Here is a 17,148-nt window from a genome sequence, read left to right as displayed (position 1 = left end):
CGTTCCCCAGCAGGAAATCCACACCACAGCCAAGGTGGGATCTGAGCGGGCCCCTGTTTTTCTATCTTGGCCCCTTGTCTTGTCTTCCACTGTCTCCTTTGGGGATGTGCTTCCCACTCCATCTCTCCCTTCAGACATCCTGTCCAGTCTCCAAGGCCCACTTCAAATGCCACCAACTCCAGGCAGCCTTCCTTGGGTCGCCCCCACTTCTTCTGACCTCCAGGGCTCCCTGCACCTCTTCTCCACACCTTCCCCTTCTGTCTTGGATTCACATTCCATGGTTGATCTCTCCTTCGGGAGCATGGGCTGCTGGAGGCAGGGAGGGCACCCGCATATTGATGGAGGTGAACTGAATGAGTGAATGAACGTTTGGGACACAATCCATTTAAGGAGGGACTGCAGCCTGCATTTGCATTCATGGAGGGGAAAGAGGGGGGCAGATGCCGCCAAGAGGGCTGGCAGCCCTTTCTAGAAGGGGGCTGGGGGTCAGAGGAGCTGCGATGTGGAAGCCAGGCGTCTCAGTTCCCATCACTTGCACCACAGCTGCATCCTGCCTCCATGTGGCCATGCCCTTGGGGGACCTTCTGGCCATCCATAAGGGGCCTTTATTGCTGTCACTCTCAAAAGCCCTTCCTGGCACATATGCAGATCTCGTTTTCAGATGGCCTGCTTCAGTGACCTGTTGATTTACATGCTGTTTCTGTCTGTGCATCTCAAAGATCTTATTAAAATAGACGTTCTATTAAAACACAGATGGCACAGGTAACCCAGGCTGCACCCGGGACCTTCCTGTTCGTATCGAGAAGTGAGAATTTCTGTTCTCATTAGTGAGGTCAGCAGCCAGAAGACCTTTCAGCTTATCTGACGCCTGACAGGATAGACCTTTCCCTGCTCTCGGCTCCACCCTCCCCTTAGCTCAGGCTAAGCATTCAAAAGAAGCCCAGCTGTTCCAGAGACCCATCTGGTCCCTTCCTTTAAAAACACGCAGAATGTTCTAGGGTGCTAGAGTTCTTAACGTTTTGGAGTCTTGACCAAGACACCTGGTCTCTCTGAGCTGCATTTCAATCTGCTTCACTGGACTGTAGCACGGGATGTTCGGAGAAAAAGCATAGAATTTGGCACCGGACAGACTGGAATCCCAGCTCTGTTATACGAGTTGGGTGACATTGCAGACGCCATCCCTTTCGAACCTCAGCTTTCTCCTCTATAAAGAATGAAAATAATGATCATCAGTGTCATGCAGAGAATGAAATGAGGTAAGTGAAGCATAAGTACCAGGCAGGTGCAGGCCCAGAGCGGGGATCCACGAGAGTTTCTGTCTCTGTCCCTTCTCACGTTATTCCTGAGTTTCTGTACTGCAATGCGCAGCCTCCCATAACTTCTGTCATTTTGTTTGGAGGTAATTCAGGAGGGGAAGGGAGGAGGAATACCTGAAGGCAAATCCACAGTGGCCATTCTACAGCCCAGCTCCTACAGGGCGCCCTGCTATGCTGCCGGGACCCCTCCTTTCTCATCGCAATGGATCTGCCCAAGACCAAGAAGTCCCAAAGGACACACAGGACTGGGATGCAACCCCCAGCCTCTGTGTTCACAGGGTTACACCCAGAGCTCCCAACCCCCAGCCTCCTGCTTCCCACACTGTACATCCTGTCCTTCAGGGGAGGGGCAGGTAGCACAGGTATGGCCAGGTGTAGGTGGGCTGCAGTGAGCAGGAGGCTACCAGCCCTGTACTGAACAGGTAGCTGGAAGTTGAGGTGTAATGAGGGAAGGCTAGTCCAGCCAATGTTCCCAGAGCTTCTGATTTCTGAAGACTGAAAAACAGATTCACAATGTGGAATCTTCCAATTCTAAAATATCAGCTCCAGAGGAAAAAACAAAGTATGTGGGCAGAACAACGCCCATCAGGCATGGATGCTCCAGCCAGACAGGGCTTTGCTTCTCTGCTGCCCACTGCTGCGTCCTCAGCACCTAGGACTGTCTGGTCCAGAGGACAGGCTTCCTAACCATATGAGAAGTCTGCAGGGGCCCACTCCCCACCTCTGCCTCAGACTGCAAGCTCCTAGGTGGCAGGGCTGCTGCTGTCTGCACTCTCCGCAGTCAGGACGGCATGCTGCTACGTATGGGACAAGACAGTGAGGAACCAGGGGGCTCCCACCTCCACTGTTTTATTTTTTTGAGGGGGACAGAGTTTCACTCTTGTTGCCCAGGCTAGAGTGCAGTGGCGCGATCTCAGCTCACTGCAACCTCCACCTCCCAGGTTCAAGCGATTCTCCTGTCTTAGCTTCCTGAGTAGCTGGGATTACAGGCACCCACCACCACGTCTGGCTAATTTTTGTATTTTTAGTAGAGATGTAGATTCACCATGTTGGCCAGGCTGGTCTCGAACTCCCGACCTCAGGTGATCCGCCTGCCTCGGCCTCCCAAGGCACTGGGATTACAAGCGTGAGCCACCGTGCCCGGCCCTGCCTCCACTCTCACTAGACTCTTAACTCAGCCCCATCCATCAACCAAAGACAAGAGAGATGCCTCCCTTGTGGGGTTCTTACAAGTTGTTTTACCCCCCCAGAGTAAACCGTCATGACAACAGGTATCATCATAGTGCCCTGATCCTGCGACACAGCATTCAGTGTGACTGATAAAGATCTTTACAGTAAAGAAAGAGAAAAAGGCAGAAGAGGGGGAAAGAAGGGAAGGGGTGGCTCTCATCCACAGGCCCCCTGCAACTCCTGCCTTTGGAGAAATGGACTAACCATAAGGCAAGGTCAGCTGTCTCAGGATACACACGGGGCCGACATGTCTCCAGAGGCGTCCCCAGCTCCCAGCCAGGCTGCCCAGCCCTGGAGGGCTCTGGGAAGGACTTGGCTGGAGCTCCAGCCTTCATGTAACACAGTGTTCATAACTGATATGCTTAAAAGCAAGTGACAATTTTTCAATCCACCCTTGCTCCAAGGGCAGTGAATAAACACAGAGTCGGCTCCAGGTTCCCACTAGTCTGCCTGGAAGGAGAAGGGAAGGAGAAGGGAAGGTTCAACCAGGACCCCCACGCTCAGAAATCTCAGCTTATGAAATACCAGCCATGTTCTTCCTTCTGCCATAGGTATAAAAGGTACCCCGGGCACCACCCAGACACTCTTAGTGGAATCCCTAAAGTGATGGGCCTGACTTTACTTTTTTTTTTTTTTTTTGAGACAGAGTCTAGCTTTGTCGCCCAGGCTGGAGTTCAGTGGTGCGATCTCAGCTCACTGCAACCTCTGCCTCCCCAGTTCAAGTGATTCTCCTGCCTCAGCCTCCCAAGTAGCTGAGATTACAGGTGCCCGCCACCACGCCCAGCTAATTTTTTATTTTTAGTAGAGACGGGGTTTCGCCATGTTGGCCAGGCTGGTCTCAAACTCCCGGCCTTGAGTGATCTGCCCGCCTTGGCCTCCCAAAGTGCTGGAATTACAGGCGTGAGCCACTGTGCACAGCCCAAATTCGGGTTTTCTAATGTTACATAACTATCATACATGGAAAACCTGTATCACTTGCCAGGATTCATTTCTTAAAGTAGCTATTAAAATAAAAAGCACTCGTCCACCTGAAATCATCTTGCCTACCTCACTTACTTTTTATGGATTCAGTAGGCAAAGAAACTGAGTTTGTTGAGGGGCAGGGAGTTGGGGGGCGTGGGGGTGCTTCATCTGCTTAAAATGACTGAGAGACTTCCTGGGCCCTTCAGCAGCCCCCGTCTGAACAGAAGTGCTTTTCGTTGATTTCACCGAACAGGCCTGACAAGCCCTCTATTTGGCAACATCCTGGTAAGCAGCCATCTGTGCACCACACAGGCTCCAAAGAGATAAAACTGCATTTAGAAAAATATATATATTGGCTAATGGCGACTGTCCACTAATTCAGACGCCCACTGGCCCCTCTTTGGCACAAATGAAGGGAGGCTGCCTCTGCCAATCAGGCGACAGTTCCAGGATCCAAGACCTAGGAAGGCAGAGTCAAGAAGAGCCCTGGCTCCTGGCCCCAGCTTCAGGATGGTCATGGCTGAGCCTGGTCCCTCACATCTACGGGTCCCAAAGCTATGCAGAGGCAAGGCATAATGACAGAGCCAATTACATGGGCAAGTGATCATTTGCAATTCTCTACAAAATCTCTTCCAGAAGGAAAGAAAGGAGAGGGAAGGGAGACAGTCCCCAATCTCAGACAAAAAAAGGGCGCCGAGTATTAAAAGGGCCCCAGGGAGCCAGGCACGGTGGCTCACGACTGTAATCCCAGCACTTTGGGAAGCCAAGGTGGGTGGATCACCTGAGGTCAGGAGTTCGAGAGCAGCCTGGCCAACATGGTGAAACCCCGTCTCTACTAAAAATATAAAAAATTAGCCGGGCACGGTGGTGGGCACCTGTAGTCCCAGCTACTCAGCATGGGAGGAGGGCCCAGGCTGAGGCAGGAGAATGGCATGAACCTGGGAGGCAGAGCTTGCAACGAGCCGAGATCACGCCACCGCACTCCAGCCTGGGCAACAGAGCGAGACTCCGTCCCAAAAAAAAAAAAAAAATACAAAAATTAGCTGGGCATGGTGGTGGGCACCAGTAATCCCAGCTACTTGGGAGGCTGAGGTAGGAGAATCGCTTGAACCTGGAAGGCAAAGTTTGCAGTGAGCCCAGATCACGCCATTGCACTCCAGCCTGGGCAAGACTCTGTCTCAAAAAACAAAAAAAAAAGACCCTAGAGAAACAGGCAATGGGCACGTTCTACCTGGGGGAGCCAGGAAGCCTCTTGGGCTTCCATCCATTCATTCAGCAAATATTTACTGAGCATCTCCTATTCTGGGCAATGGAGACCCAGAGGTAAAGAAGGAAAGTTCCCTCTCTGAAACAGTTCCCATTCTAGGGGAGGAAACAGCCAATCAACTATTTATTGCACACACTAGATATGGTCAGTAAATGAGGAGCACCATGGAGGAAATACAGCAGGGTAAAGCAGTAATGACTGGAGGGAGCCGCTTAGATTGGATCGTCAGGGGAGGCCTTTCGGAAGAGATGCCATGTGAGTGAAGAGTCTGGTGATGAGAAAGCACCAGCCAATGAGCTCACTGTAAACAGCAGGTGCAAAGGGCCTGTGGCAGGGGCGAGCCTGCCATGTTCCAGGTGTGGAAAGGAGGCCTCCGCAAGCACGGTGATCACCGGGAGGAAAGGACAACGAGGTGGGAGACGAGGTCAGAGAAGCAGGCGGGGGTGTGGGCCAGACTATGGAGTTGGGATTTCATTTAAAGTATAATGGAAAGTTGGCCAGGCGCAGGGACTCACACCTGTAATTCCAACACTTTGGGAGACCGAGGTAGGAGGATCACTTGAGGCCAGGAGTTCAAGACCAGCCTGGCTAACATGGTGAAATGAAACCCCATCTCTACTGAAAATACAAAAAAAATTACCCAGGTGCAATGGTGCACGCCTGTAATCCCAGCTACTCGGGAGACTGAGGCAGGAGAATCGCTTGAACCCAGGAGGCGGAGGCTGCAGTGAACCGAAATCGCGCCACTGTACTCCAGACCGGGTGACAGAGCGAGACACTGTCTCAAAATAAATAAATAAATAAATAAATAAGTATAATGGAAAGTCTACGGAGAGCTTTCCGCAGGAGAGACACCTGGTTCTATTTGAATGTTTTAAACTCCACTCTGGCCACCATAAGGAGAGAGGATAAGAGAGACTAGAAGCCAGGAGACCAAGCAGGAGATTAAAACAGTGGCTCAGGAGGAATTAAACTCACTTGCGCCTCACATTCTGTCCCTTCAACTCGAACGGTCTAAGGCCTCAGACCTTTGGTGAAGTGAATAGCGGGAAGCTGGCTAAAGGGAGGTGTTTGTTCTTTAAAGCAACAACAGCCCACCGGGTGTCATTCAAACATCAGACACAAGAGGACAGGAGACAGGCCCTTCCAGAAAGGGCAGGACCCAGCTGCCTCCTAAGGAGAGAACAAGCAGCCATCTGTTCTGGGACCAGGGAGTGGATCGGCTCCTGTCTCATGCCCCTTCCAACTCTGGGACTCTGGGACTGCAAGGCCAGAATTCTGGACAAACCCCAGGCACAGTCCTCATGCCCAGCCAGCTCGTGGGGCTGCCTGCAATGGCAGGACACAGGTATCCTCTCGATACCAGGTTCACACCCTAGAAACAAATCAATCAACAATGGCTAACGTCACAAAAACAGACAACTACACAACTACTAATGGCACGATCTTGCCAGAAAACAAAAACAAACAAACAACAACAAAAAACAAATCTGATGGTGCCTCTAGAACTAAATACTAACTTACAGGTAACACAGGGGACAGCAGAACATGTTAAATAACACCAGGAGATGCCATCCACAAAATCCTGACTGTGGGATACTCCACAAGACAAACAGTCCAGTTTCTTCCACAAATAAATTGTAAGAAAAAAAGAGTTGGGTGGGCCAGGCACAGCGGCTCACACCTATAATCCCAGCACATTGGAAGGCCGAGGTGGGCAGATCACTTGAGTCCAGGAGTTCGAGACCAGCCTGGGCAATATGACGAAACCCCATCTCTACAAAAACTACAAAAATTAGCTGGGCGTGGTGACGGGCACCTGTAGTCCCAGCTACTTGGGATGCTGAGGTAGGAGAATCACTCGAGCCCAGGAGGCAGAAGTTGCAGTGAACCGAGATCGTATCACTGCACTCCACCCTGGGTGGCAGAGTGAGACCACCTGTTCAAAAAAATTAAATTAAAAACTTTTAAAAAGAGTTGGAAGGGCCGAGCAGGATGGCTCGTATCTCCTATAATTCCAGCACTTTGGGAGGCCAAGGTGGGTGGATCACTTGAGGCCAGGAGTTCGAGACCAGCCTGGCCAACATGGTAAAACCCCATCTCTACTAAAAATACAAAAATTAGCCGGGCGTAGTGACAGGCGCCTGTAATCCCAGCTACTTGAGAGGTTGAGGCCTGAGAATGGCTTGAAACCGGGAGGCAGAGGTTGCAGTGAGCCGAGATCGTGCCACTGCACTCCAGCCTGGGCGACAGAGCAAGACCCTGTCTCAAAAAAAAAAAAAAAAAGAGTTGGAGGAAAATACAGATTAAAAGACACATCACCCATCACATAGTATTGTTTGAATTCTGACTCAAAAAAACTTTTGAAAACTTTTATGAGACAACTAGGGAAATTCAAATACTGATTAAATATGGTATTAAGAAATCACTGTTAATTTAGAGGGTATAATAATGGTAGTGTTATGGGTTTTTTTTAAGAATTCTTAACTTTTTTTTTTTTCTGTTGCCCAGGCTGGAGTGCAGTGGCTCTATCTCGGCTCTCCGCAGAGATAGAGCCTCTGCGGAGTTCTCTGCCTCCCGGGTTCAAGCAACTTTCGTGCCACAGCCTCCCGAGTAGCTGGGACCAAAGGCACATGCCACCATGCTCAGCTATTTTTTTTTAATTTTTTTGTAGAGATGAGTCTCACTATATTGCCCAGGCTGGTCTCGAACTCCTGGGCTCCAGTGGTGATCCTCCTCCCACCTCAGCCTCCCAAAGTGCTGAGACTACAGGCATGAGCCACCATGCCTGGCCAAGAATTCTTATCTTTAAGATACAAATTGAAATATTTAAGAAGGAAATGATCTAATGTCTGAGATTTACTTCAAAAAAATAATCTTGTGGAGGAGTGCATTGGTACATAAATGAAACAAGATTGGGGCCATAAGTTGATAATGGCTGAAACTAGGTATTATGTTACCCTATTCTCTCTACTTTTGTGTATGCTTGAGAATTTTCACAACAAAATTTTTTTAAAAAAGAATTGTGATAGGCTTTTTCTACCCAGGAATAACCCACCAGGTATGATACTCCACAACAAAGGAATCACATTCATCAGATTTGAGGCTCTCCCCCGACAGCCTGCCAGAATTTGCTGAATGATGAGAGAATCCGTATCTTCCTCTTCATAGAACTCCATGATGGGAGCTGTCTCAAAATAACTACCCACTGTAAGAAGTGGACTTGTTTTCATTTATGCTAAATGACCTCTCTCCAGTTCCGAGAGTCACACCCAAGGCCACACTGACTTTATCCACATCTTTCAGAACGTACTTTTTTTTTTTTTTTTTTTTTTTTTTTTTTGAGACAGAGTCTCGCTCTGTAGCCCAGGCTGGAGTGCAGTGGCACGATCTCAGCTAACTGCAACCTCAGCCTCCCGGGTTCAACCAGTTGTCCTGCCTCAGCCTCCTGAATAGCTGGGATTACAGGCGCACGCCACCACGCCCAGCTACTTTTTGCATTTTTAGTAGACACGGGTTTTTGACATGTTGGCCAGGGTGGTTTTGAACTCCTGACCTCAGGTGATCCACCTGCCTCGGCCTCCCAAAGTGCTGGGATTACAGGCGTGAGCCACTGCGCCAGGCCAAGAACATAAATATTTTGACGGTGTTCCTCTGCCTCTGTCCTTCCCAGCAAAGGTGGCTGTTTTCCCCCTCGGAGAGCCAAGCTCCCCACTACCCACATCCATAAGAAGCAGGCTCTGAAAATCAAAGCGGTTTCCAAACCGCAGTCTCTGAGGAAGGCTTCATCCAGGTGTCTCCTGGGAGCCATGCTCAAACCCAATCAACTCTCAGACATGCCGCTGCTTTTACAGGATCTCATGTGCCAGAAACCCTGAAAGATAGGCAGGAGGAGGCATAACCTCCAGGCTGCACCACAGCTCCCATAGAGCACGGTCAAATCTGAGATGATGAGCACCATGCCCATTTCTCGAAAAGGGAAATTGAAGTTGGAGCTTGGAGCACAGTTCTTGGGAACTACCAAGACTACCTGGGAGTCTCTTATTTCTGGGACTATATGGGACATCTGTCTCATAACCACCCTGGCTGGCACACCTCCCTGTCCCCTAATAGGCAATATTTCCAAGTGGCCTGGAAAGAGCAGGAGGATGACAAAGACCACTGGGTGGTCCCTGCAAGTCACACACAACCATTTCAACTCTTAAGGCTAAGAGCCAACAGTGTTATCTGCACAAGCCTGTCAATTACAGGTGCTGGGAAGATCAATGGATGGATCAAGCCTTCTGGGAGGAGAAGAAGGGGCCTGAGCCTGACCCCACCTTGTGATGAGAGGGGTGGAAGGAAAAACTCATCAAATTTAACGCCCAGCATGGAGTATGGGGAATGCTTAAGAGAGGCTGGCAGCTGCAGCCTGCTCTAGGCCTCCTGTGGCCACCAGTGCCTGCAGAGCAAGGGTCAATAGTGTTCACTGCACTCATTTCAGACGCTTAAAGACAAAGAAACTCCAGATACAGCAAGGGAAGCAGAGGTCACTTAGCGCCATGATGAAATCAATCACTCTTTCTCCTTGGGTAGGTTAAGTCCATGGCCAAAGCCATCAGGATGGCTGGAGCGACAGAAGAATGGGATGAAGCCAGGGGCTGGGAAGGCCACCAATGTCTGCCTGCATTGCAGGCAAGAGCACAGTGTGCTCAGGAAGAAAGAAAGGACTCCATGGGCCTGGGGCACCCGGGCCCCAGCCAATCCCTCCTTGTCCCTATCCGGGTCCTTCCCTGGGCCTCACTGCACCTGCCCCCACCACCCACAGACTAGTTCTGCCCAGGCTCAGACCCACCTGGCTGCCCCCTTGGCCCATGCATGGCTGGTCTTGACTGCTACTGGTGGGGCTGTCACCACCAGACATCTGACCTTGGTCACCAGGAGCACAAGCTCAGGGAGAGAAGAGGGGAAGCAGTTCCGATCAAACCCCCTTTACCTTTATGCAGCACTTCGTACCTTTCTGTCCTATCTCCACTCACATGATCTGACTTGAGCCTCACAGCCCTTTGTGGGGAGGCAGAAACTGAGGCTCCCAGAGACGAAATCTACCATCACACCACGGTCAACAGATGAGCCAGGAGGAGAACTTCTCACTCTCTATGCAGGGGGTTTTTCCTCTCCACCCCCCGACCACCACCCATTCTATACTCAGAATCAGGAATTGGTCCTATGCATATGCCTTTCTATCAAGCCCATTTTCCATTCCAGCCCTCAAAGCAGGCCCAGGCTGTCTCAGACCAGCCATCCCATACATCCGTCTGGCTTTAGAGAGTTGACCTGTTCACCACCACTCTACAGATAAAATGCTGAAGGGCAGAAAACAGAAGGGAATCCAAGTCCAGGGGAAGATGGACTCAGGCCCTGGAACATTGCACTCCAGAGTTCCCATGGCAGCTTCTTCTGCTAGATACACATGTCGCTGGCATCAGCATTCCTAGACCACTTGCAGGATTTCCACTATATTTGATAACACTTGTATTATTATTACTACTATTTCTATTAAATAGATTCATTTCAGCCGGGCACAGTGGCTCACGCCTGTAATCCCAGCACTTTGAGAGGCCGAGGCAGGTGGATCGCCTGAGCTCAGGAGTTTGAGACCACCCTGGGCAACATGGTGAAACCCCCGTCTCTACTAAAATACAAAAAATTAGCTGGGCGTGGTGGCAGGTGCCTGTAGTCCCAGCTACTCCGGAGACTGAGGCCCGAGAATTGTTTGAGCCCAGGAGGTGGAGGTTGCAGTGGGCCGAGATGGCACCACTGTACTCCAGCTTGGGCTAAGAGACTCCTCCTCAAAAATAAATAAATAAATAAATAAAATAGATTAATTCTTGTGACTTCATATGTTTAAAGTGATGTTTTATATCACTACCACGAATGGAAAAAAATCAGTACCACTGGCCATTAACCAGGAGAGAATCCTAAAAATAAATGAAACAAAAACAAAAACAACCTAAGTTCTAGCTAGCCAGGCAACTGTTCTCCACTCAGAGGACCGGGGCCAGAGGTCTGCTCTCTCTTAGTTACAAAAAGAAGATTAGCAAGTGTTTAAAAGGTGTTAAAGGCAGACTAGCACCCACCTGAAACTTCCCCTCGAAATCACAAGGATTCGCAAAGAACTGAAAAGGGAAGAACTTTCTCACTAGGTGACTCAATGTTACTTCATGCTGAACCACCTTATGTCATTTTCACAGCAAATTCATTCTGTGCAGCGGGCAACACCTTGTTACACTACATTATAGGAAGGGGGACGAGAGGAATGGGGGACAACCCACCACAAGGGCAATCCATGCCAGCTTCTCAAAGTCCCCCCTATTCCCTGCGTACCACCACCCCAGGTACGTTCAGCCTGTGGGCATATCCAGGGGCTGCTGGTCACCCCCAGGTGTCTCTGGCTCCACTGCCCGTGTTTTATAGGGTGCGGTATTAGCCATTCCAAAACTCCTCTGGAAACTAGGATCCAGCAGGGTCACTGGAAGCTACCCCAAATCCTGATCCCGGCAACGTCTCTGTGGGCAGTCAGCTTCCACACTCCCCTCCCCCCATTGCTGGAGGCTGTGCCATGCACCCTAGCAGAACAGGGAGGCTTTGTGCCAACGACCTGCCTGGTAGCTCCTTGGGGTCTTGTGGATGTCAGACCTGCAGCTGGGGTTGCAGCCCAGAAAGCTTCCCCAGAACCTCCTTTGCCTACCCCAAACCCCACACCTCCCACCACACAGGTCGTCCAAAATGTCTCTGAAATAGCTAAAGAAAACTATTTTCAACATCCAGGAGCAAACGAAAGAAAAAACGCCAGAAAGGCGAAGAGGTAAAGTCACCCTATGGCGGTGGGGCGAGGGGGTGGGTGGGGAGCGAGCAACCTCCAAACTTGCTCCTCGCCTGCCGGCACCGAACGCAGAGCAAGCGGATCTCGGCCAGGCAGGCACCTCGCGGGCTCAGCCAAGTTGCAGAGAAGCAAATGGCAACACCGGCGCGTGGAGCCGCCCGGGCTGGATCAATGGCATCCGCGGCTGCAGGCTTGGGGAACGGGGTCACGGTCGGCAAAGGCAGGGTCTGGGGGCGACGGACTTGGGGTCCCTCCGTCGGGGATCCACCCCGATGCGCCCTCCCAGCGGCCCTCCGATTCCGCCAAGGTCCTGCCCAGGCTCCTCGCACCAGCCAGGGTCCGGGGTGAAGCTCTGAACTCGCTTCGCGCGACGATACTTGGAGAGGAGGCTTTTTTCCAACCAACACGGAACCAAACACCCATCGGAAAAGTCCACCCCAAAGAAAACTGGAATGTAGCAGGAGAGCGGAGGGAAGGGGCCTGCGCTGCAGGGGTTTACCTTTTCTCTTTATTCTGCCTCCGGGATTTGTGCAGGAGTCCGATGAGCACCACGGCGGCGCGGATCCCCGCCTTTCGGCAATGCCTCCTCCCCGCGGGCTGGGACATGGCGAGGCCGCCCGCGGTGCCCGACCTCGCCCGCCCGCGTCCCCGCAGCCCCGGCTCCGCGCGCTCCGCACCCGGCCCCTGAGCCCGCGCCCCGGCCCCCGGCCTCCGCCTCGCATGGGCCCCGCCCCGCCTAGGTGCGCCCCGGGGGTCAGGTGACCGCGCGCTCTCCCCTCCCTCCCGGCGACCTTCAGCGTCTCCTCGGGGCCCGCGGGGCAGCCGCCGTCCGCTCCCCCGGCGCGGGCATTTCCGAGGTTCGCTCCGGGCGCGGCCCGGGCCGGCGGCTCCCGGCTCCCGCTCAGTCGCGCCGCCCGCGCCGGGACCCGCCCCGGCCCCGCCTCCCGCGCCCCGGCCTCGGCCGCCCGGATGGTGGAGGACGCGGGGCACAGAGAGCGGGCGAAGCGCAGGAGGAGGTGGACAGCGCTCCCGGGACCCCCCTGCCCGGCTCTCAGGCGCCCTCCCCGGCCCCGGCCCTGCCTTCCCTCGCCCGCTCCTTCTGGTCCCCGCCCGCACTCCCGCCGGCGGCCCCGAGCTCCCTCCCCAGGCAGAGGCGGCTGCCGCCCTCCCCGGCCCGGCCCCGGATACTTCCCCGATGCTGTCACTGCCTTTAAAACAGAGGGAGAGAAAACAAGCACCAAGAGGAAACGCGCGTCCTCCTCCGTCCAAACGAAACTGCCCGCGCGCGGTCCCCGTCCCCTCCCGGTCGCCCCGCGCTTACAGGGGGCACCTGAGCCCGGCGCCCGCCCCGGCTCGCAGCTCCCGGGCCCGGGTCCCCGGGTGGGAGCGTGTGGATGGGAGGAATGAGGCGGAATTCTGCCCCCGCCTCCCCCCAGAGTCGGCGCAAGGATCGCCGAGCGGGGACGCAGGGTGGGCTGGGGTCGGCTCCCCGCGAACACTGGCTCTCCCGGCCCTGGGAGTTTGACTCCACACGGGGTCAATAACCAACTTCACGGCGACCCCGCTTCCTCCTGGCGGGCCGGGCGCCCCCCACTCCGCCCTCCCCGCGCCCACCCGGGCCTGGCCGCTGCGCACTCGCCGCGTGGTCCCTCCCGCCCCTGCCAGCCGCGCGCGAGCCTCATCTCCTTCCGAAAGGAAGGGCGAAAGGTCGGAAGGTCGCGCCGGCTCCTGGGGAAAGGGCTGTGGCCTGGTCCCTACCATCGGCGCGGGGCCTCGCTCACAATCCCCCTCATCCACTTCCAGGTGCTGTCCAGCCTCCCAGCCCCCTCCCGCCCCACCCCCGCGAAGCATCACTCACAGCTTTGCCCCCCTAGGGAAAAGGAAGCGGGCAGGGGGCTGAAAGGAATTAGAACAAGCCAATTAGTCCATCTTTGGGGCCAAAGAGGTTCCCCCGAGGCAATTGGCCTTGTTTTTTTGTTTTGTTTTGTTTGTTTGTTTGTTTTTTTAACAGTCTGGTGTTCAAGCAAACACAGAAAATCCAGGCAGGGAGGGGACCATGCTGGGTGGAGAGGGGAGAGGGACTGCAAACGAATTCGAGGGCCTGAGCCTTCAGCCCTGCCTCTCGAATGCCCACAGCTTCCTGCTGGCACTGGAGTTGGGGTGGAGGGGAGGGAGCCCCAGGGTGGTTCTTAAATGCACCTGGTCTATTTATGAAGCAGCCGTTACCATTGGCCTTGTGCCCCCCACCCCCACCCCCTCCCTGCCGGGGTTGTGGGGGATCAGAGATATAGATAGCCATGGACATCTTTTTATAGCTAGAGATTTGAATGACCCGGGCCCCACTCCTGGGATTGGCGGTCAGGCAGGCTGCAACTACTATACCAGTAGTGACTTAAGAATTGGTCTGGAAAAAGAATAAAATGAGTGTCCTTGGTAGAGACAAGGGAAGAGCTCCCAGCAGCATGCAGCCCGGAGCTTCTCTTCCCCTCTCTCCCGCGGCGCTGTAGCACACAGCACCCGAGGACTCACAGGTTAGCTGATGGACCGCTTCAGCTAGATGGCAGAGAAGGTGATGAGGGCGCTGGCTTAGGTCTATCCTAGCGTTGGGTGTATATTATCCACACACAGAAGGCTGCACCTCAACGGAAGGCCTGATCCTCCTTCCCAGCAGGTGAGCGTGTGGGACCCAGTTCAGGTCAACTGCACGGTGGGTAACAGGGTGGCTCACACCTGTAATCCCAGCACTTTGGAAGGCTGAGGCAGGTGGATCACTGGAGTTGAGACCAGGAGTTCTAGACCAGCCTGGGCAACATAGTGAGACCCCATCTCTCCAAACAACTACAACAGGGAATTGGGATGATGAAGGCACAAAATCCACCACGCAGGTTCCATTATTCATTCTCTTATTCTGGGGTTCCCAGCCCTCTAAGTCCTTCTACAAGCCCAGTGTGGCTGCAAACACAAGGCTGTCTCCCAAAAAACCATAACCTCTCAGACCCTGACTCCTGAGTCTCTAAGAGGTAGAATTTTCCTGGCAATGAGAGGTCCCATCCTTCTGCCCCTGCCCTACAAGCTCACCACCTTTGGTGCATAGGCAGCAATTCCCCCCCTTAACTCCCACTCCAGCCCCCACAGCCTGTCACACCCACGCCCCACAGAGGGAACCCCAAAGCACAAGAAAACCCATCAATAGCAGAGACTGGAACAATCATCAATGCTATGCTTACCCATTCCACCAGCGTTTATTAAACATGTACAGTATGTCCAGCTTTATGCAAGAGACTAGGGCAAGAAAGAAAAATGGAAGACCATCCCTGCCCGAAACAAACAGGGTTAACACACACCAAACCATAAAACAAGACCATTTCCAGCCAGTGTGTGCAGTTAGCCCAGCCAAAGCTTCCCACAATTGGGCCACACGCCACCTCCTTCATAATTCTTTGTCTTAATGTCATGCTGCTCTGCTGTTTATAATTTTGCTTTAATTACATCAACTTACTTTTTTACTTTTTTTTTTCTTGAGACATTGTTTTGCTCGTCGCCCAGGCTGGAGTGCAATGGTGCAGTCTCGGCTCACTGCAACCTCCACCTCCTGGGTTCAAGCAATTCTCCTGCCTCAGCCTCCCGAGTAGCTAGGATTACCGGCATTCGCCACCACACCAGGCTAATTTTGTATTTTTAGTAGAGACAGGGTTTCACCATGTTGGCCAGGCTGATCTCGAACTCCTGACCTCAGGCGATATGCCCACCTTGGCCTCCCAAGTTCTGGGATTACAGGTGTGAGCCACCGTGCCTGGCCTTTACTTAATTTTTTTTTTTTTTTTTTTTAGGTGGAGTCTCGCTCTGTCCCTCAGGCTGGAGTGCAGTGGCAAGATCTCGGCTCACTGCAAGCTCTGCCTCCCAGGTTCATGCCATTCCCCTGCCTCAGCCTCCAGAGTAGCTGGGATTACAGGTGCCTGCCACCACGCCCGGCTAGTTTTTTTTGTATTTTTAGTAGAGACGGGGTTTCACCGTGTTAGTCAGGATGGTCTCGATCTCCTGACCTCGTGATCCGCCCGTCTCGGCCTCCCAAAGTGCTGGGATTACAGGCGTGAGCCACTGCGCCTGGCCGCCTTTACTTAATTTTAAAAGAAAACGTTATTGCAACCCTAAATGAAAATCCATTATCACTTTCCCTTCCTACCATGAAAACAAACATAAATTTATTAAGTTCTGCCTCAATACTGTTGCCTGACAAAGGCTCTAAGCTTGAAGTACCTTCCTTAAAAAAGCAGGCAGGCCGGGCGCGGTGGCTCACGCCTGTAATCCCAGCACTTTGGGAGGCCGAGGAGGGCGGATCACGAGGTCAGGAGATCAAGACCATCCTGGCTAACAGGGTGAAATCCCGTCTCTACTAAAAATACAAAAAATTAGCCGGGCGTGGTGGCAGGCGCCTGTAATCCCAGCTACTCGGGAGGCTGAGGCAGGAGAATGGCGTGAACCCGGGAGGCGGAGGTTGCAGTGAGCCGAGATCGCGCCACTGCACTCCAGCCTGGGCGACAGAGCGAGACTCCGTCTCAAAAAAAAAAAAAAAAGCAGGCGGTGTTAGGTGTTAGTGACACACCTGCGCCAAACCAAGGCACTGTCCTTGAAGAAATCGCAGTTCGAAAGAGAATGGACGGGGAAGAATTCTCACATTACTGTGTTCCAAGGCCACATTCATTAGGCACTTTGGGGTGGGCTGAGAAAGCTGGATACATGCAGACCACAGGAAATGAGGACGGCAGAAGTCTCTGACGGCAGACAAGGGGTCTTCCTCCAGGTCTCACCTCACCCAACTTATGCCCCACGGCGTCCCAGCTCACAGGACCTCCATGGCCTGTTCCAGCCTCCAAAGCTCACAGTCCCAGAGAACAAAGTGCCAGGCAGCTGCCAGCCCAGGTCTCTCTTCCAGTCCAGGGGAACTCCAAAGGCTGAGGGGGCCTGGGTGGGAATCAGGCCTGGGGCGGGAGACAGCGAAGTTAATCATGAACAGAGCGCAGACAGCTGCACAGCCCGTTCCTGAGGGGCCAGTGGGTTGAGGCAGACAGACACGCATGCCTGGCCCTGAAGAAAAGGGCCTTCTGTGCCTGGGAACCGGCTCCAGGAGACGTATCCATGAGAAAGCGGGAATCAGCCCCAATCCCCGTGCCCCTCGTCAGCCAGCCTGCAGCAGACGCCACCTCCTCGCCCCACCCAGCCTCCAACTCCCAGCGCCCCACTGCTGGGCAGAATGACTGCCACCGTTCTGGGCTGGGATTGGGGGTGGGTGGGGGCAAGGGGGGCAATGGAGCAAGGAGGGTGGGGCCTTTGATGAAAACCAGGTGTCTTCAAACGCCTTGCCCCTCCCCTCTACAGGCAGGGTCCCAGCTATTCCATGGACCAGACAACCTTTGGAACAACGCAAGGGTTATAAACAGAGCCTTGGACAGGAGAGTCCAGCACCCCCGCTCTCTTCTGCCTTTGAGGGTATACACATACACACACCT

The 17,148-nt window shown here is 53.4% G+C and overlaps 1 protein-coding gene across 5 annotated transcripts in view; it reads right to left on the bottom strand.

Moving 5' to 3' along the window:
- RAP1GAP2 (RAP1 GTPase activating protein 2) overlaps nt 1-17,148 on the bottom strand; it is a 276,085-nt gene that overhangs the window by 165,995 nt on the left and 92,942 nt on the right. Inside the window, exon 1 of one of the 5 annotated variants that reach the window (XM_054535354.2) lies at nt 12,141-12,560. The exons of the other annotated variants lie outside the window; for them this stretch is intronic. Within the exon in view, the coding sequence (XP_054391329.1) occupies nt 12,141-12,247 (107 nt within the window). The 5' untranslated portion in view covers nt 12,248-12,560. Of the gene's footprint in view, nt 1-12,140; nt 12,561-17,148 lie in introns of those variants that run through there. 5 annotated transcript variants of the gene reach the window in all.

This window comes from Pongo abelii, chromosome 19, assembly GCF_028885655.2.
Source record: "Pongo abelii isolate AG06213 chromosome 19, NHGRI_mPonAbe1-v2.0_pri, whole genome shotgun sequence".
Lineage (NCBI taxonomy): Eukaryota > Metazoa > Chordata > Mammalia > Primates > Hominidae > Pongo > Pongo abelii.
Note: the sequence above shows the minus strand (reverse complement) of the source record. Positions and strands in the feature narration are given on the sequence as shown.